Below are 20,736 nucleotides of genomic sequence, written 5' to 3'. Positions count from 1 at the left end.
AAAAATTATTCATAATGAAAATTGAAGTGTTAAATAAAATAAATATCAGTAACTTTGCTCTCTTAAAGCCTTAAAAAAATTAATCAAAATGTCACTCTATCATAATATTTCTAGGAGTTATCACCCCTTCTTTCCGCGAGAGATCACTTCTTTCCTTCCGGCCACCCGATTGGAACAATTTAGGTGGAACTGTGAGAGATAACAGTGCAATTTTAAGTACTGAGTTGGTCTCATCAACAAGTTATTACTTATTGACGTTACAGTTTCATAAAGATAGAAAATTGATATTTAAAATCATAAAATTTTTTCAATTGATTATCTTTCTTTTATCAAAATGTATCCATGACATTATTTTATCAAAATGTTTCCATAACATTATATTAAAAGCCGTTAATAAAGTTAATAATAAGTGCAAATAAACAAAGGCTTTCATACATGCATTTGATTTGAGTACCAAAAGTGATCAATATTTTAAGCAGTATTAATGTATAACAAACCAGTGTAGCACAAAAGTTTAGTCCTTGAGTGACTGAAATGGTGCATGTCTATAAACATCTTTAGGTAATATAAAAAGAGGAAAAGTTCTATTTGGATTCAAAGCTTGCTTGGGTGTTGTTAGCTGTAATTGTTATTCCAGAACTTAAACAAATCTGTCAAACAAAAATGTACAAATGAAATTATTAAAATAAAAAAAAACTTCTTTGCTTAATTGTGCACTTATTTCAAATGGAAATTGTAAATATATCACAGTGCAATTTTAAATAGATTTTGTCACATCTACGTGAGAGTTAATGAGAGTAAAAAGTAAATCAATTTACCTTCGTCAGACGATGAGTTGTTTAAATCTGTTAACGAAACGTGCTTACTTGTTTTGCGAACTGGAACTTCATTTGTTTTAGAAACTAAAAAATGATTACAAAAGATTATTATTGAAACAATTAATATACAAATAATTCCTTACAAATAATCACATTGACTAATTTCTACTTATCAAATTTTATAACCATTTACTATCATGAATGTCTCATTCCAATGATACTGTCCTTTTAAGTTTAGTTTCAAAATTCAACCCTTGTTATATGCAACTGGACTCTTTATACCTTTATTTCATACTTTAAATATTTATTTTAATATAAAAAGTATCTAAAGGCCACTTCTGAATAATATGAAAGGTAGGTTTAGAATAAACTAAGTTTTTAATGTATTGTAAAGTGCTAGTGGTTCTTACTTTTTCTTGGATTGTAAACTTCATGCTGCATTGACTCCCGATAGGTAGGAATAACAGGCAGAGCTTCAGGCGGTATGTCCTAAAACGATTCCAATTCATTCCATCATGGCAACCTTCTAGTTTAACTTTTAAATAAGCAGAGAGAGAGAGAGAGAGAGAGATTTTACATTATCTGTGAGAGAAACCTTCCCACAGAAAGTATTTTATTTTTGTCCTCTGTCCTTGAACTTTAAGTATGGCCTATTTTTCAACTATTTTATTTAAAATATTTACATGGTGATTTGACTGAGAGAGAAAATAGCTTTAAATTACCTTCTCCCTTTAAGTACTTCTATTTTTGTTTTAGATATTTGTCATACCTTTTTAATGAGAGAATAATTAATAGGCTTCATATATTATATGTACATTATCTGTTTACCTAATGCTTTAGGAAAATATTATTTTGAATACTGAACCTTGACCTAGATTTTGACCTTGTTTAAAATTTAGAATTCTATCATTGAGGCTTTGATTATCTTATCTCGTTTCTTACACATTCAATAGTTATATAGATATTCAGATATATCAAGTGAATCTACAGATTACTCTAAAATATTAACTTACATTAATAATAAAAGCTTCTTGGTCTGGGTGTCTCTTTTCCGGCAATACTCTCGCTCTTCCTAATAATAATTAAAGGTAACATTTTAAAAGGAAAAAAGAAAGGATTTGCGTAATCATTACACCATACTATAATTTAAAACGACAACTGCCTAGGTATATATCAGATCTGCATATTCAACCTATGTTTTTTTTAATATTACTGTGTTATCATTTTCATCATCAAAATTAAATATCTTATTTTATGTCTGTACCTTTAATTAAAATGATTGCTGCAAGAGGATTAAAATGGTTTTATACAAACAATAAAAAAAATTCCATGAAATATAAAACAAGAGGCCGATGAGCACTTATGCTAGGAAAAAGCAGAAATCAGTTAAATATAAAAGTGGTTCCGAGTGATGATATGAATTAACGTGGGGATGGTTACGAATGAAAATGACTAATAATGACGTCGTTGTTCTTAAGAGGATTTTTCATTTAAAATATCTTTTATTTTATTTGGTGAAACTTTGGAGAAACTCCTGTAGCCCTTCTATAGTCTTGAGTCCTGTCTTGAACAAAAAATGAACCTATACTACCTAAGGCTGGTTCGAAGTAAGGATTTGCTGTTCTTTATAATAAGATTTTAAAATATTTTCCCTGTGTTTAACTTGTATCGACAACTGGGTCCCATTCTATACTCGGGGAAAAGTTTATGACGACGACAACGACAACAAATTTTTCATCAGAAAAACTCACATGAGCCCTCAGCCCAGGTAAGCCTACAAGAAAGGAGACGTATTTTTTCATTGAACATGAACCATTTCATATGATGAACCAATTATGTTTTTCTGACCTTTTCTATTTTTCTCATCTTCAGCTTCAAGCCTTAAAAATTAAATAAAAAATAAATAACAGTTTGTATGATTTAAACAAATGTTCTCAATATCAATATTTCGATGCACAGGGAAACCAACGAACCTTTTTTTTTCAAAAGATAATATGTGGACAAGAGAAGATCATAAAATATTGGCCTTATCTCAGTCGCTTACTTGTATTTACGATTTCTAGAACAGACACAGAAGAGAACTGTAAACAACACCGCTAGAAAAAGTGTAACCCCTATTGTCGTCAAAACAGCAATCCCTTCAGTTGTCTCCGCCCATGACTGTGTGTCAGAGATCACAGCTTCTAAAGAGGGATTTACTGACGTCACAGGAAACGTTGCAAAAGTGGGTGTGGTCAAAACAGAAGCGGGCGTGCCATCAGATGATTGACGTAGAACATTTAAGATGTTATCCTGCGACATAAATGGTTTATTTCCCTCTATTCCAGATTGGGTGTCAGCTGATAAACTGTTCACAACATAAATGCTGGACTGCGAACTAAATATGAAAGGAATTTCAATCACATTTCATTTCGCTTTTTATTGATAGGTACATACAGGTACATTGTACAATGAATTATCTGCAGTTTTAAACTATGTGTTTTTCTTTTTGGAAAATTTAAATGAACGTAAACTAAAAACATATAAGTGTTGACTCCGGATTTTTTTTAATCCGGAAGCTCTGATCAAATATCTTCAGAACTACCTTCTCAAGAACATAAATTATTATTAATAAATTAACAGAACAATTTATTCAATATACGAGGGGTGATCAAAAAGTTCGCGAACAAATTAAATAACTTCACTAAAACAAATATAATTAGGTGTCAGTGTTCATTATTTTTTAAAGTGGCCCTCTCTGATTTTAATGCATATTTGCAACCGCTCTGCCCATGCGCGAATCACGTGATCCGGGCGGTCACGTGACATGCTCTTTAGCATTCTGTTCATAGACGCTAAAATATTTTCCCGTGTCTTATACTTCTTACCATGTAAGTTGATTTTTAAAACAAAAACAGTCCATTTGTCAGAAATGACCATATCTCGGAAATAAAATGGTTGGATAAAAAATATCCTTTCCCAGAAAGAACATAGTGACCATCACAAGCCGAGTCCTCTGTCTTCGGGACGTCGTTTAACCAATATGGATATTATTGTAGCGGCCTTCTTTTTATCGTATTTAATATGTTAAAAGTCTTAATTAAACAATATTTTAGGGATTTGATATAATATTATTGTAAATATATTCCATCATTTTTCTAGCTGTAACTTTGCAATCTTTCATAACAAATTGCTTAACAAAGGACACATCGCTTCCCCGGTTTGCTTTTGCTGGGCTACAAAACAAACGTCATTTTTAACCATCTCCCTCCCTACTCTAAAACAACCAATTCAATTTATGACTTAAGGTCTGGAAAGTATAGAATACGTCATAATGATGGAGAAAATAATTATTTTTATATGCTATTTATAGAACATGTGCATGACTATAGGTGTGTCAAATTTCATTCTGATCTGAATCGTGGTCTTGTAAATATTGAAATAGTTCGCGAACTTTTTGATCACCCCTCTTAAAAGGATAAGTGATAATTTTCAAATCAACATCAAAGTAAATGTAAGACTTAATTTTTGATCATAGTTTTTGATTATATTTACGTTTCCGCTAATAGTCGACGTCTAGCTGTTGTCGTCGTTCCGATTATTCTCCATATACCGACCCTTGTATTGGCGGGAAACAAATTTTGAAGAGCAGCAAGAAGTAAGTGCCTGTTGCAGGAAATAATCTGGAGAAATTACTTTGTATATTTTCATAAATTATGTAAAATGTAATTCTCTTTGTATAATCAAGAGAAATATTACTTATATTTCATTAAAAGTGATGTGAGATATGTAATTTTTGTAAAACATCACTTCATAGCTTTATAGCATAACTACTTATAGGTTTTTCTTTTCACTTACTTTTGCGATTCAACTGTTGTTTTAGAAATGCTATGTGTTAGAATGACCATATGTGATCTAGGGGTCATTGTATCTATCCTGAACAAGGCAGAAGTGGCCGTCACATTGTTATTAGAAGTCTGGATTCGTACAGCCATCGAAAAGAAATACCGTGTTTCTGCGAACAATTTAGTGCGATCCTTGACATATAAATTTCCGTTTGTGGCCCCCACATCGAACACGGTGCCTCCACCAATCAAGTTAAATCTAATACTGTCAGTTGGACCAACTGTGTATCCAAAATCTGTTGCTTTTATGTTTACTATGACGTCACCATTTAGTGCGGTGACAGGACATTCTAGTGAATAAAATGGCGAGTCACTATTGGCTGACGCAGAGCGTGGATTATCGTAAACATCTATTAAGTCTATCACGACGTTAACTGTTCCAGTCAGAGGGAGTGTACCATGGTCTTTCGCATAAACTATGAACGCTATTCTGGGAGAAGATTCGTAATCTGGAGAGATTGAAAGCGTCAGATGTCCAGTGGATGTTATGCTCAATGCCGTTAGGGCAGTTTTGTCAGATGGATCTATCATGTAGGTTAGCTGACCATTGAGTCCGCTGTCCGCATCCGTTGCAGGAATCTGTCCGATGGTCAATCCAACTGGGGAATTCTCAACAACATTAGTGAATGTAATTGTTGTTGATTGAAAAAGTGGAGTGTTGTCATTAAGATCATTTACTTTCACGTAAACATTTTTGTTGTACACGAGTGCAGAGTTAACGGAATCTTGAATTTTTATTGTGAGATAGTAATTGCTTCGCTCCTCGTGATCCAATGCACGTGCTACTTTAATGACCCCATCATTCAGCCCTATTTTAATGTTATTATTATAGTTGCCGGATACAATTGTAAAAATGATCGTTGTTCCGGGGTTATGTATCGGATCTGGAAGTACTGTTCCTAAAGATGTATCCAAAGGAACGTTTTCGTCGACTGAAAAGGAAAAATCACTGACAGTTGGCGAGTTAGGCGGATCAATTCGTACTGCTAGAGAAGTAGTGGATGTTCTTTTTGGAACTCCTTTGTCAATAGCATGGATTACCAGTGAGTATATATCAGGAGATGAAACAAGTGACGTTAGTGTAGTAACACGCCCGGTGTCTTTGTTCAAATAAAACGTGTCAGATACATCCCCACTGACAATGAAATATTCAATCACAGCATTGTCCGCTAAGTCGGTGTCATTACCGTTTATTGAAATCAGGTATGTTCCCACTGAATCAGCTCGTCCAAGCGTTACAGAATATGGTTCTCCAATGAAATAGGGCGAATTGTCGTTAGCATCAACAACTTCGATGCTTAATGTTAAGCTTCCTGTTTTAGCTGGGCTGCCAGCATCAACTGCTATAATGACAAGACTATACAGACTTACCGTTTCTCGATCAAGAAGATTCCGTAGAAGAACCTTTCCATTGTTTGGATCAACAGAGAAGCGGAGATCATTATTCCCAGAGAGAATGGAGTACGTAAGTCGAGCATTTGCCCCAGCGTCAGCGTCTGTCGCATACACAGAATAAACAGCGCTACTGATGTTAAGAATTTCATTAATTTTGATGCTTACCACATCTGGACTAAAAATAGGTGAATTGTCATTAATGTCTGTCACAATTATGTCAACTTCTGCTTTGCTTGTCAAAGATGGAGTGCCACCATCAGCAGCCTGGACGATAAGTGCGTAGGAACTTCTGAGTGGCGCATTTAACACTGCATTAACCTTAAGCTGTCCAGTAGATGTGTCAATCGCAAAATCAGCACTGTTTTCGCCAGAAATAATTGAGAAACTTAGTACAGAATTAACTCCGATGTCTTTATCAGAAGCCGTTAGGTCTCCCACAATAGTGTTGATGGAACTTGACTCCATTATTGTAAAAGAGTACTTGGGAACAGAAAATATTGGTTGATTATCATTGATATCACTAAGCGTCACTGTGACAGTGATCAAATCTCGCAGTGTTGTCTGTTGGATATTGACAGCGCTAATTGTTACGTCATAGCTAGCAGTGGTATCCCGATCCAGTATCCCGATCACACTCAATTCCCCGGTATTTTCATTTACTGCAAATTTTCCCTCTACATTTCCTGCAGTAATGGCGTAAGCCAGATCTTTGAGCTCTAATGCACCGCCAACTGTTGCATCTGAATCGAACACAATTGTTCCAACTACTGTATTTTCTGGAATGGTAATTGTCTGAACATTAGAAGCAAATCTTGGTTGTGGATAGACTGGTGTGATTTCTATGTCGACCGTGGCAGTGGAGGATCGACTAGGAATACCTTTATCTTTGCCTTCAATAAGCAAAACATATTTATTAACAGTTTCGTAGTCTAAAGCTGAATTTACTTCAATAACGTCTCCGGTTACCCTGAAGGCGTTCACGGTGTTTCCCGCCACTATCGATAACGTCACATCACTGTTGACGCTACTGTCTGCGTCTGTACAGGTGACCTTTAACACTGAACCACCAACCGGGTAGTTCTCAATTACCTGTGTCACGTACACATTTTGTGAGAAAGTTGGATCATTATCATTAACATCTGTAACAGTCAAAGAGAGTACGGCATTTTTCACCTCTCCCTTCCCATTGTTGGCGGATATTGTTAATGAATATGTTGGAGTTGTTTCTCTGTCAAGTAACTTGGTCAGAAAAATATTTCCAGACTGAGGGTCTATCGTGAAAGAGTTATCATTTCCCAATGTGATAGCGTACGTAATTTGTGTTCCCACGTCCAGATCTTGGGCAGTCACAGAAAATACAAGCGTGCCAAGAGGAGTATTCTCAGAAAGGGAATGAGAATAAGCTCCTCCTGTTGTCAAAAATTCTGTTGGAAACTCGTCAAAGTTTGTCACTTGTAACAGTACTATTGTTGTTCCTGTCTGTTGTGGCGTACCGTTATCTGTCGCTGTCAACGTTAACATGTAAACTGCCGTCGTCTCGGCATTCAAAGTTGCTTTCAGCTTCAGTTTACCACTGGTATCTATTTCAAACTTATTTTCAAGGTTTCCACTGACAAAACCGTATGTCACAGCACTGTTCGGACCAGCTTCATCGTTGTCTATTGCTACCAAGTCCTGAATTAGGGTTCCAACTCCGATATTTTCTACTACTGATGTTTCATAAAATGAAGAGCCAAATTTTGGGGCATTATCATTATTGTCCAGTACTGTTATTGTAAGGGTGCTATCGGCGGTTTTGGATAAATTAATGTCAGTGATTCTGATGTTAAGAGTATACATAGCAGTCGCCTCCCTGTCTAAAGCAGAATATATAAACACATTTCCTGTGAAAGAATTAATTCTAAACTTATTGTCCACATTGCCACTTATTATTGAAAATGACTTAAATCCGGAGGCAGAGCTCCCCAAAACATCAAATACAGAAGCGCCCAGCGGAGAAGATTCATCAATGGATACAGTACTGGGCATGTTTATAAAAAGGGGATCCGACTGTAAGGTTATGTGGAGAAAGACTGAGGTCGTAAGGGGAGTCACCGCAGAATCGGACGCTACAATTGTCAGTTGATAATTTACATCACTGGGCAATTTGTTATAGACCACACGACCGTCCGTTTCCACACGAAAATCTGTGTTCGTATTCCCTGCAGTTATGGAATAAACGATAGCACCATTAGGTCCTGGTGAATCATGGTCTGAACATACCATTGTGTATACATTCGACCCGATTGTGAATGGTGGGCTTGCGGTTACCTCAGCACTTATTGCACAGTCTGGAGGGTATTCATTTACGTCCGAAACAAATACAGTCATTGTAGTTGTACCCGTTTTCCTATTTACCTTTGCTTGATCAACAGCCACAAGCACGAGCTCATACGTAGAAAGAGTCTCTCGGTCAAGAGGTCGAATCGGAACAATTTCTTTGGTCGTGCTTTTGATGGCAAAAGCATCAGTGTAGGTCGTCAGTGTGTAATCAATTAATCCATCAAAACCAGCGTCGCCATCTGTAGCAGCAGGGAAAGTCATGGCTACACCTTGAAAAAGATAAAGTTAAACTCAGTAAAACTCATTTAATATCCCCTTCGTTTAACGTGAAGCATTGCCCGCAATTTTTCATAGCTCATTTTCTTCTGCAATTTCTTTAAATATTAATTTTCCTGGTTATATTTTTCTCCCAAAGAAGCAAGAAAGGAAATAGTATCGCGAGTGTTTTGGTGATTGAGAACATGCGAAGAGGAAGTTACTCAAATATACATGTAATTTATATGTATAGGCCCCTAACGATTTTTTATGCTTTTTTTTGCGAGGGGATGCCCCGCTTTGCGTTCTCTTGTTAAAACATAAATTATCCAAATTCACCAACATACCTGATACTGAATTTTCTTGCACTGTGCCTGTAATAGGTCCAGTAAATGTTGGAGTGAACTCATTAATACTAGAGATTGTGACGTAAACATTCACAGTGGAAGACAGTGAAGTAGGCGTGCCACCATCTGTTGCTTTCACAACGAGGCTACAAACAACAGCAGTCTCGTAGTCTAAATTAGAGGTTGCAGTTATCACACCGGATGTGGCGCCAATAGTCAAGGGACATCCAGCCCCCGCGTTTCCACCTGTTGGTATTAATCAGTAAGTGTAAACCTATTACCTACCAACATTTATATTTTGTCCATGATTTATTGAATTCCAGTACGTTATCAATAGACATGGTATATGTACACAAAATTATATGCATGTGGCATTTTACATAAAAGAAAGGACCGGTTTGGCAGAATTTAATAAGTGAAATATTTTCTATCAATATGGTCAAGGCGTTGCTGTAGAGAGTGACACACAATATAATCTGCGTACGAAATGGGTAATTTCTGCGACTTATTTTTTTTTCTTTACGATTTCGCTCTGCAACAGTATGAGTTTTTGGGATTCCTAATATAACTCGAGTTCAAAGTGAACAGCCTTTGTCATCCATTCTGCATCATAAATGAATAAGATCAAGATCATTATTATACAATAAGATATAATGATGTATTATAATGCTAAAATCTATCGATAAGTTTTTTAATACATTATAAGAGATAAATTAGTATTAAGACCCATTTTATAATTGTTGCCTCTTGTATGCAATATGAATTTCGTTTAAATATGAAAAAAATTCTGACATTTTTAAAAGAAATAATGCTAACGTTAACTATATGAATCTGTTGTACGTACTTATAATAGCATAACTGACTTGTCCATTTGTACTCAAATCCGGATCTTGTGCAGTTACAGTTAGAATTCCAGTATTTATAGCTGTATCTTCTGGAACTGTTACTTGGAACGTGCTCTGGAAAAACACAAAGACGCTCTATAGTATGAAGGCTTACTGTAAACGTATTACATTTGGCTGTGTATTCTTTTTAGCGGCTTTGGCGGATCGCAGCAACCGCTAAATCAAGTACATAGCTAAATGTCTTGCACGTATACACATAAATAAGAATATGAAGAAATGCGCTAAATCAAATTAATCTACGCTAACTTATTCAAATTCAATTTCCGCCGAATATCGTACACGCTAAATATAATACATTTACAGTATGTCATATAACTCTCAAATTTGTTTTTGTTTGAAATATACTTAAGTCACAGCAATGAGATCAAAACGTTTATTTAGAGTTTTATTAGAGTTTTGAAGGTAATATAGAATAGAGGTTTGCATCGATCTAGAAAGAAGGGGCTCAAATCACCAGGACGTAACAGAGACGGTGTCACAGGAATTGTACAGCCTGAAGGTTCAGACACCATCTGCTTACTTATATGAGATGTTGTTTTTACTCGTTTTTTTTTTTAAATGTATCATTTAAGTAAAATACAAACAAAGATAGCAAAGCTTGCGGGGCAAAATTGGACAAAAAAAGACAACTTATCAATTTTATAAAGGAAAAATTAGACATTATGCCTTTAAAAGTTGTCTTTCTTATCAGAGTTACAATAAACCTTAAGCAAATGATGGCGTCCCAATAAGAATGAAAAATTCTCGAAAGGACATAGAGCAGACCCTTTTTAACCAACAAACCATGACTTACATTAATAGAAGTTGCATTGCTAAGAGCATTGTAACTGTTACTTGTATTTCTTTAGTAGAATACTAGTAGTTGATTGTGGAGTTGATCGCGACGTCTGAGCAATTTTACCTGGGAGAAGGTCGGAGTGTTGTCGTTCTTGTCTGTTACTGTGATGGCTACAGTTCCCAGGATTTTAGACGCTATCTGATTGGACGAATGAGCAGAGACACTGATGATGTAATTATCCAGGACCTCTCTGTCAACTTCATCTCTTGCAAGGTAAATTCTACCTAAGGTATAAAAGTCTAAAGCTATGTTTCGCCTTAAGTATTTCGTTGTTGTTGTTGTTGTCTTGCTCATTAATTTCACTATTTTAAATATTTTAAGGAGACTGTATTTTGAGAGGCTCACCAGTTTTTGATTCAATGCCGAATAGAGAGGTTACGTCCTCTATTTTGTAAGTTACTTCAGCATCAACAGTTCCGGCTAAGTCAGCGTCTGTAGCACTTATCATTTGTACAAATGTTCCCGCAGCAGAATTTTCAGGCAAAGCTTAATATAAACCATTAGAACTTAGTGTACGTCTTGCATAAGCAAAGAATAAATTTACTAAAATATCGATGCATTATTCTAAGTTTTCAGCAAAAAAGACGAAACGTAAACTTAATTTACGAAGCATGCCTAAGAGACATTACTTGCAGTGTAGGCTCCATTAGTTGGAGTTTCCCATTGTGGAACATTGTCATCGATACCCGTGACGTAAACATCAATAGTCACTGTGGTTGTGAGCGCAGGTGCAGGTCCGGCGTCGGCAACTTCCGTTATCAGTCTGTACTGGATGGCTTCTGTGTCGGCATCTATCTGGCTCTTCAGTTTTAATAGTTGTCCGACAATTTTAAATTTATCAAGAGCATTACCTGTACATATTAAAAAATACATTACCTATTTTACTTTAAGGACAGGTGATACAAACAAAAAATGGATGCCTGGATTGTTAGATATTTTTTGACCTAATTTCATTGCAAATGATGCAAATAATAAATTCCTAGAATATAAGGCAATTGTAAACCTTCTGTGATGTTCAAAATTCTACCCTTCTGAAACAATCCTTATTATTCTATACAAATAATTTTCACTTCAAATATCATTATTGTGCAACTTTGAATAAAAAATAAAAAATGTGCGGTTAAACTTATTCATCTTATTCATTAAAACATGACACAAGGTGTTATTTTCAAAATTTTTGACAAAAGTTTGTTGGTATCATCTGTCCTTAAATATCTTTAAAATTGTAATGCATATTTTGCTTTAGTTAACAGTTCTTAATTCATAAACTTTTAATACTCAGTAAAATTATGTGATCATTAAAGTCAATTATATGGCCAGTTTCTATAGCATTTTTTTATCTATATAAACCTTATATTCGAGAAACAAAATGTGATTCTTTGATTCATTCCGTTATCAATAATATTAGTAAATGAAGCCATAGTGTTTTCTCCATGTCACCCTAGTTATCTCCAATTGAAAGGACAAACATGAATTTTATGTTACCTTCGAGATAATAATGCTTTGAATAATCTTAGATCGTCTGGAGAAAAAGAAACTGTCAAAGCTTAATACTTTGATTCATACTTGTGCATGTATATTAAGAAAATCTTACTATATTCAGAAAAAAATGATAAACCATTACAGCAGACTAGGTGTTACGTACCTGCAATGATGGTATAGGTCAAAGCACCAGCGTCTACATCACTACAGCTAATGTCCTGGAGCTGACTGTCAACAGCAGTGGTCTCCGATAATGTAAGGGCGAAGTAACTGGCCGAACACACCTACAACAAAAACAGTCAACTAGTACAGCGCACACACAGTCAACTAGTACAGTACACACAGTTGACTAGTACTCCTACAAAAATCACAATCTATTAGTACACTTACAACAGAACACATTCAAATAATACGCCTACAACAAATCACAGTCAACTGGTACAGTAAATAGTAGTTGTTTCCAGTAATGTAAGAGCAAAGAAACTGGCAGAACACACAGGCAACAGAAAATAGTTTACTAGTACAACTACAACAACATATTGTCAACTAGTACACCTACAACAAAACACAGTTAACTAGTACTGTGGTACATCTATAACAGATCAAAGTCAACTAGTACACCTACACAATACACAGTACATCTACAACAGAAAACAGTCAACAAGTACAGTGACAGTCAACTGGCAGGACACACCTACAACAGAGCAAAGTCAACAAGTACAGGAAAACATGTGTAAAGAAGAATGTAAATTGTACAGTAAAACACGATTATAGTAAATTCATCTAGTATAGTAAAATAATTATGTTTAAGGCGAAGTCAACTAGGACAGTAAACCTTGCTTATAGCAAATTAACAGGAACAAACAATTTTGAATTGTTATAGGTGTAGGTTGTGTTGCATCATGAAAAACTCCAGGGTAAAACAATCGTTATTAAAAGGGATTCGTCATAAAATAAATTCTATATAAAACAAATAATTTTTTTTTTATATTTAAATATAAATAAATTAATTTCATACTCACAGGTGCCTTGTCATTGGCGTTGAGAACATTGACAGTTAGTGTGGCAGTTGACATTTTTTGAGGTGAAATTCCTTGATCCACCACTTGTACTGTTATAGTATGTGTCTGGGCAACCTCGAAATCGAGTGGTTCTTTGAGGTACACAGATGCCGTCGTCGGATTAATTGAGAACTTTGTTGAATCAGCTGATGCTATTTGTATGAAATGCAAAGTATTTTTTTTATCAAAGTAAGGAGATGGGTGAACTTGGCGTGCAGGAAGCCCAGTAGCGTCAGACATATAAAAATCATTTTCAAATTTTGAATTTATTATTTAGAGTAAACATCTCATCGTTGATTTTTATGAAATCATGAGAAACAAAAAGTTTGAGGAAAATTTTTCGTTAAAATTCATTCTTTTATATAAAATAAAATAATGTGGTATCCATTGGATTCGAACCCTGGCAATAAAAATCCTGAGTTGCATTCTATGTCGCGACTAGCACGCTAACCACTTCGCTACACAAGTCCTGGTGAAGTGTGGCATTTAAATCATGTTTGTTATATGACCATTGACTTAAGGGACTTCAAGTATTTCTCGAAAAGATACGAAAGTTATGTCATACAATTATATTTTTAAGGTATAGTGGATCTTTGCTCCATAATTTTGAAAACCAAAATATGTATGTTTTTATGCAAACTTTGAGGATTACCTTTCAAAAAATGGAGAGAATACCCACTCATAACGAAAAATAGTGTTATAGTGTGAAAAAATGACTCGTTTTGTCCCCTTTCGTGTGTGTATAATATTACATAGGCAAATTACTTCGATCTTCATGAGATTTGTGCAAGTTGTAGAGATTTTACAAAAAGTATACTTTAATGTTAGATGAAATATTAAGGACAATTTTGATATAATTGAGATTTAATTTTTCACCTTCATGTTTGTCGCGCTTTGGGCTTATCTCTCGTCATGTTCACCCATCTCCTTTAATGGTTAAAATTAGGAAGGCAAAAAAAAAAATCAAAATGAATTTTATATCTTTCCTTGAATAATCATAACCATACTTTATAATTTTAACAGTTCAAGTAGATATCCAATGGATTTTTAAAAAACTAAATTGCAAAATTAATACTTTTCCTAGATGGCATTTTATGTTCCTCGAATACTTGTAACAGCATTAAAAATGAGATCCATGGGATAAAATGCTCAACTGTGTTACCTTAGTCCTGCTTCAAAAAAATTAAAGTTCCCTCTGTTATCCTGTGCAAAATTTAAACTCAAGAATATGGCCCAAACAGTGTGGTAGCTTAGTGGCTGGGCATGCGCCTCGTGATTGGGAGGCCCTGGTTTGATTCTTGTTTGCCGCGCAAACGCGTCAAATCTAAGACGTCAACATACGTAGTGACTTTGCCCAGTGTTCTACATTAAGAGTGAAAGTAACGGGTTTTTCAGATATGATTTTTAAGACCACCGGCGTAGCTAGGCTCAAAATGAAGTGCATGCTAAAATTGGCAAGGGGTCTGGGGCCGCCCTGAGGCCCCCAGTGGGTAGGGATCCAGGGGGCGAAGCCCCCGGAAGCTCCTGGATTCTGACGATTTAAACACTTATAAAATCATAAAATAAATGAAAATACATGTCTTGACCCGCTTTATATTAGAAATAAAACCAAGGAACCTTTATGATAGTAATCTTGGAGAGATCCGTCGAGACTAAAAATTTTGTTCAGACACCAGTATATAAATGGTGCCTGTTTTGGAGGGTAACAGTTGAAATTGACACCCCAAGGAAAATCATTGTCAACTGACGCGTCAGAGGAGGTTGACAGTGGTTCCCCAAGGGGTGTCAATTTCAATTGTTACCCTCCAAAGCAGGCAACATTTATGTTATTATACTGAATGTCTTCTTAAATTAAGTCAGCAAAAAAAAAAATCGTCGATCATCTTTACGTTCACGTTTACAAAGCTTTCAAACTCCTCGCTACTTCGAAAAAGATTTACTGACCTTTTTATTGTTTGTTTGACACTCTAAGAGTCTTTTATCATATAAAGTTTCGTTATTTCTGCACTCGCAAGCATGTTTCGTCTGTCGTTTGTTGTTTTCAAGTAAGCTACATCGGACGCAAGCTTTTATTGACGTCAAGTTTATTCCAGTTCTTTCAAACGCGCAACTGACGTTTTGAGAATTCTACGGTGAACCGTACGCGCATAATATCCACGCATGTGGCATTACCGTTGTGTTATCCGTTGTCACATGCGTTGTTAAGGCTTAGGGTAATAGAACGGATTGTTAACTGCGTCTAAACCAATCAGATTTTAGTATTTAACATGAAAGTATAATAAACCAAAATGTTTAGTTTCTACTGATCTCATTGAGATTATTATAATAGTAGAGAGACTTTTTTTTAAATTTTAAATCTTAACGTTGAAGTATGTACGGGCTGTCGTAGTTTATTAGCATCTATCAACAAATTAAATTTTAGTGTTGAATAGACCAATCTGAGTTGCGAAAATTAGATGATTAAGGCATATCCACATTTATAATTCTATGGGTTCAATGTAGAAAAATGCATTTACTTTCATTAAAAACCGTTTAGATTAATAAGTAAAAGTATATTAAAAATTATGTTACATTTGGCTGCATGGTTAAAATACATAATTCTAATAAATTGTCATGTCCTGAATTTTGAATTTACCAGGTGGGAGTAAATACGAAATTTGGCTTTACTCTCACCCGGTAAATTCAAAATTTAGAACATGACAAAATGCTGAACGTTCCAAATTAATTCTTACTTTTTAATATGCTTGAACTATGAATATCAGGAAAAATTTCTGTTTTAGAAGTACAATACAGAAATTTCCTGGATGAAGGTACATAAGAAGGAGTTTTTCACTGCGGGAAAACTTTTTAAAGATTGAGTAATTGATTAAATAACGGAAATATTCATTTTTAAATTATTTTACTAAATAACATTTTTCATTACACCTTTCAAACGATATATTTCTACTAGAAAAAACTTTTTCTTTCAAAAAGCTATGCCATCACACGAGGGTGGAAATGCCTTAAAAATCAATAATCTTTTTGACCTTACCCGCCTTAACAATTTTCGAACTCATATAAATAAAACATGTAAAGAAAATTCGCAGTGGTTGGTTTCTTATTTCACCGATTACATGTACTTATATTTATCATTTTTTTCATGCATCATATTATTTATTTATTTATTTATTTATTTTATTTTGTTACTTTCTTTTCTTTTTTTGGCAAAATGATGTGCATGCTCGAGCATACAAGCATACATGGTAGCTACTCCACTGAAGACCTAAGCCGCATTGCCACTCTGGGTGACTGCACAATAAGGAACCCGCACTTGCCCGAATGCCGAGTATACATATACCTGGTAGGTCTTGTTTTGAAGCCCGTCACCGGCACACGGTGGTGCATATAGGCTACTTGAGTTAAAATTTCTAAAATATGATGTAAATTCTAAATCAAGTAATTAATGATTCAAGATATAACAAGCTAAAGAAAATTTCGTCAAAATTAAATCAGGCTATTTTTTTTAATCAACAATAGAATCTTCAACATTAGTACTACAAAGTAGTTAACTCTTTTTAGATAATTCTACCGAGACGGTACATTCAATGAATCTTTACTAGCATTTTAGGAAGCTCTATTTAGATATTCAAAATTCTAAATCAAACAATCGTAAATCAGTGAACCTTGAATGGTAGATACAGTCGACTGTGCATTGGCTGAGTCTATCTTATCTGTTTCCTGTACAGTCAGCTGATAGAGAAGGGTCCCAACTGGCGTACTTTCGCTCACGTCAACAGATGGCGTTGTCTGATGAAATGACGGAGTCATCTCGTTAACAGATGAGATTTCAATGTCTATCGTGACGTCACTCGAGAGTTGTGGAATGCCTCCGTCCGTTGCACGCACCACTAACTTTAGAATAAAAATTAAATTATGTGCTTGTTTAAAAATTATTATTTAATAAGAATTTGTCGATTTGTGTGTAATCTCTTAGAAATCATTTGACTCAAAGGCTACAATATACCTCTTTTGATTGAAGAAACACTCACTTGAAATGCTGCATTTGAAGGAGTTTCAAAGTCTATTATTCCATCAGTTACAAGTCTGACGTCACAATTTTCTGCATTATTCTGCACATCAAAAGCCCCGGCTGCGTTCCCAGAAACAATGGAATAGGTCAAAGTTCCGCCGGCTCCACTATCTGCATCGGTACACGTGAGTGTGGTCAAGACGGATGTGGCTTTTTGGTCCTCAGATATGCTGAGGAAGACATAACTGTTTGTGCATTTCTGTAGAGAAAATTGTTTGGATCATACAATGGTAATAAAACCCCTTTTTTTAATGGAGAAAATCTCATGCATGAAACATATGGAGATAACGAACAGTTTTCAAGATTCATTTAAATTGAAATATTATTTTGGGTACATAATGAAAAATCCTCATTATTACAATAATACATTTTCCCTAAAACTATAAAAAAAAAATCAGATCTTTCAAAGTTTTATAATGATCATACTGGTGTGTTATCATTTATGTCCTGAACGGTCACCAGAATGTTTGAGGTCGCTTGTTGCTGAGGTAACAATCCCTGATCCGTGACGACAATGGTGAGGTTGTGTGATTGCGTCACTTCATAATCAAGACTCTTTCTCAGATAAAGTCCAGACATGTCTCCTATGAAGAATTTGTCTGCTCCCGTTCCGCCTGATAAATATTTAAAAAAAAAAGATGAATTTAATTTGCTTTGTTGAAATCATGTATTGCAGTTTATTCGACAGTCAAAACTTTCATTAGGTATTTTAAACTATTTTTTATTCCCATTTCACCCCTGCATATTGTTTTTGTTTTCATTATTTTTATTTTTGGCTATTACATATTCTTAGTTCTCAGAAGTCAGCAGCCATTCTTATTTTTATTTTTCCTTTTTAAGTATTATCTAATATGTTTTTTTTCTTCTTCATATCTTTACCACTATAGGTGTAATTTACACCATTTTATTATTACCTGTATATATAAAATACATGGTTACTGTCTGGAAATATAAGCGATATCTGGGCGAGGGTAAGAAAACGTGATAGAGGTCGAGGCTTGCCGAGCCCTCTTACGTTTTCGACCCAAGCCCAAATATCGCTTATATTTCAAGACAGTTATCATGTATTTTGTTTATCCTGCAACAAAATTTTACATTTGAACGTCCAAAACGAGCTATTTCCGACAGATTTAGGCACATCTCTGCAGTTGAAACTATGACGCCATGGCGTAAACATTGCAGTATACGTGACGTCAAAATGCTTTTAGAACGTCGGAATACATGCACGAGGCTTTATTAGGGTAGTGACCGCGGATAAAGCTTTGGTTTATTAGGTTACCTTTATTAGGTCAATGCAAGGGGTAGTTGCAGGATAAAGGTGTAATTTGTAGCATTCTATTATTACCTGTTATAGTAATTTTGTAGCCCTGCACTTCATCCATTCCATTGACAAGGATGATGTCGTCATCTGTGACGGCGATACCTAACATCATCACGTTTGTTGCCTGGTTTTCAGGGACTGTTACACTGTATGGCACGCCAGTAAACACGGGGATGTTGTCATTAGCTGATAATACCTCTATGTTGATTGTGACGTCACTTGTTAATGAAGGGGTCCCTCCATCAGCAACTCGAATGCCCAACTTAAAAAAAAAATGAAATTAATTTATTTTTGTAAATATCGTTAAATGTATAAGAAATTGAGTAAAATCGATTTCGAACCATTAGTAATTTTAAGATTGTAAAATTTGTGTTACCGAGTATGATCGAGTTCCAAAATCAAAATCCGGGTTGTGTAACAGTTTTCAAATCGCAGGAAGTACCGAGCTCCCAAGCAGCTTCGCCGTTTCCAGAAATGATAGAACATGTCAGCGTGCCGTCTGCTCCGGTATCGACGTCAACACATCCTAAACTCACCACAGTGGTAGAAGGAGCAACTGATTCCGAAATCGACACCAGTCGTGTGGTTGGGTTGCAATCTGGTGCCGTGTTGGCGCCTATATTTAAACGATGGGAAATTTTATTCATAGCTTGAGAAAAAAAAACATGCCGTGCATTTTGTGTAAACTTGGTTGTTTGTTTATTATACCCCCCGCTTGAAAAGCGGGAGGGTATATAGTAATCGTTAATTCCGTCCGGTTTGGGGTACCCATCTCTTATCCGCAACTCCTCTCATACCACTGAATGAAATTTGATGAAACTTTCATAGAATCTTTATTACATATTGCCACTGTGCACCTCCTATTTTACTTTTTGATCCGACACATATTTTGGGTTTCACGGCCACAGCAAAACATTGACTTTGCCATTATAACTTTATGGAGTCGGGGGGTATCATTTAGTGAGCTCATCGCTCACAGTACCTCTAGTTTGTTATATATTTTTAAGGATAAGGAAATAAATCAATAATAACAACAATCATTACATACCCCCTTCTCCTTCCAATGTTAAAGCAATGTATAATAAAAGAAAAATTCAAAGAATGGCAGGGAAAATTTCTGAGATAAAATAATTTTAGTTTTCCCTTTTCCCATTATTTTTCAGTATTCCTATATAATGTTTAAAATCATCTTTAACGTTGAAATTATTGGACTTATAAAAAAGATGGTTTTGAATAAAAGTTTTAACAAATTTTAACTGGATTAATTATTCTCAAATCTGTGTTGATCCGAATGAGAAAATGTAATGACTTACCGACGCAGCGAACAAAAACTCCGTGAAGAATAATAGGCGCGACGAACTTTATCCATAACACAGGGAAACCCATCTGGATTTATGTAAGTATTCCTATTTAACAAATATTTTTTAACCTTGTTCGCAATTTAGTCATTAGAGTAAACCCTTACTCAGATTTGAATTCTTATGAATATTAAGGAATGTTGCAAACTCTTTTCATTTAAAAGATGGTTTAACCTAAAATGTATATTTTGACAATGAATGTGTATTTTCTTGATTTTTTTTTTTGTGTCATTGAGGGTAACCATAGGTTACAATCCCTGTGTTAAATGTATGGTCTGTATAGATCGAAGATTCATGAAATACATACAGTCTTTCACAAAGACATGCTGAAATAATTTTAATTTTATTTAAAATGTATTTTGTATCATTTAAAGGTAAATGACTGAAAAGCCTTTCTGTAGGTTTATTACTTTCAATGAACAACTGTACTGGGCGAAATGGAATGACCCGTATAAAAAAGGGGGATTATTTCACATCAGTGATCGAATGACTCCTCTTAAACACCTATTTCATTATCTCACCAAATAAGAGTGTATAAAACGAGAAACGGTATTTATATCACGAAAAATTCTCTCTCTCTCTCTCTCTCTCTGGAAAAATGAATGAATTTGAGGGCCCTGATTGTTGAATTTGATGAAAGGAATTTAATTCGTAATAACATATTTTAGAATTTGTTTAAAT

At 35.0% G+C, this 20,736-nt stretch overlaps 2 protein-coding genes across 3 annotated transcripts; both read right to left on the bottom strand.

Moving 5' to 3' along the window:
* Positions 1-80: 80 nt before the first annotated feature.
* Positions 81-11,462, bottom strand: LOC134246426 (protocadherin Fat 4-like). Of its 2 annotated transcripts, none has more exons than XM_062728785.1 (12): positions 11,394-11,462; positions 11,110-11,250; positions 10,828-10,988; positions 9,866-9,980; positions 9,022-9,267; positions 4,656-8,688; positions 4,353-4,463; positions 2,863-3,195; positions 2,667-2,698; positions 1,229-1,307; positions 819-902; positions 81-189 (listed from the first exon to the last, which is right to left on the bottom strand). In XM_062728785.1, the coding sequence occupies exons 2-10, from the start codon at positions 11,210-11,212 to the stop codon at positions 1,294-1,296; spliced, it is 5,148 nt and encodes a 1,715-aa protein (XP_062584769.1). In that variant the 5' UTR covers positions 11,213-11,250; positions 11,394-11,462; the 3' UTR covers positions 81-189; positions 819-902; positions 1,229-1,293. The 2 variants fall into 2 exon arrangements, with proteins under 2 accessions (XP_062584769.1, XP_062584770.1); XM_062728786.1 differs by lacking the exon at positions 81-189 and adding an exon at positions 346-650.
* On the bottom strand, positions 11,380-19,344 carry LOC134246419 (protocadherin Fat 3-like). Its single transcript, XM_062728780.1, has 8 exons — positions 19,234-19,344; positions 18,722-18,959; positions 17,803-17,990; positions 17,336-17,575; positions 16,970-17,198; positions 13,269-13,459; positions 12,410-12,530; positions 11,380-11,615 (listed from the first exon to the last, which is right to left on the bottom strand). Exons 1-8 carry the CDS (start codon positions 19,342-19,344, stop codon positions 11,380-11,382), a joined length of 1,554 nt encoding a protein of 517 aa, XP_062584764.1.
* Between the last annotated feature and the right edge of the window lie 1,392 nt (positions 19,345-20,736).

Source organism: Saccostrea cucullata, unplaced genomic scaffold, assembly GCF_032062105.1.
Source record: "Saccostrea cucullata isolate Sc308-1 unplaced genomic scaffold, CSIRO_AGI_Scuc_v1 ctg532, whole genome shotgun sequence".
In the NCBI taxonomy this organism is placed as follows: Eukaryota; Metazoa; Mollusca; class Bivalvia; order Ostreida; family Ostreidae; genus Saccostrea; species Saccostrea cuccullata.
This window is presented reverse-complemented; position numbering and strand designations above follow the sequence as displayed.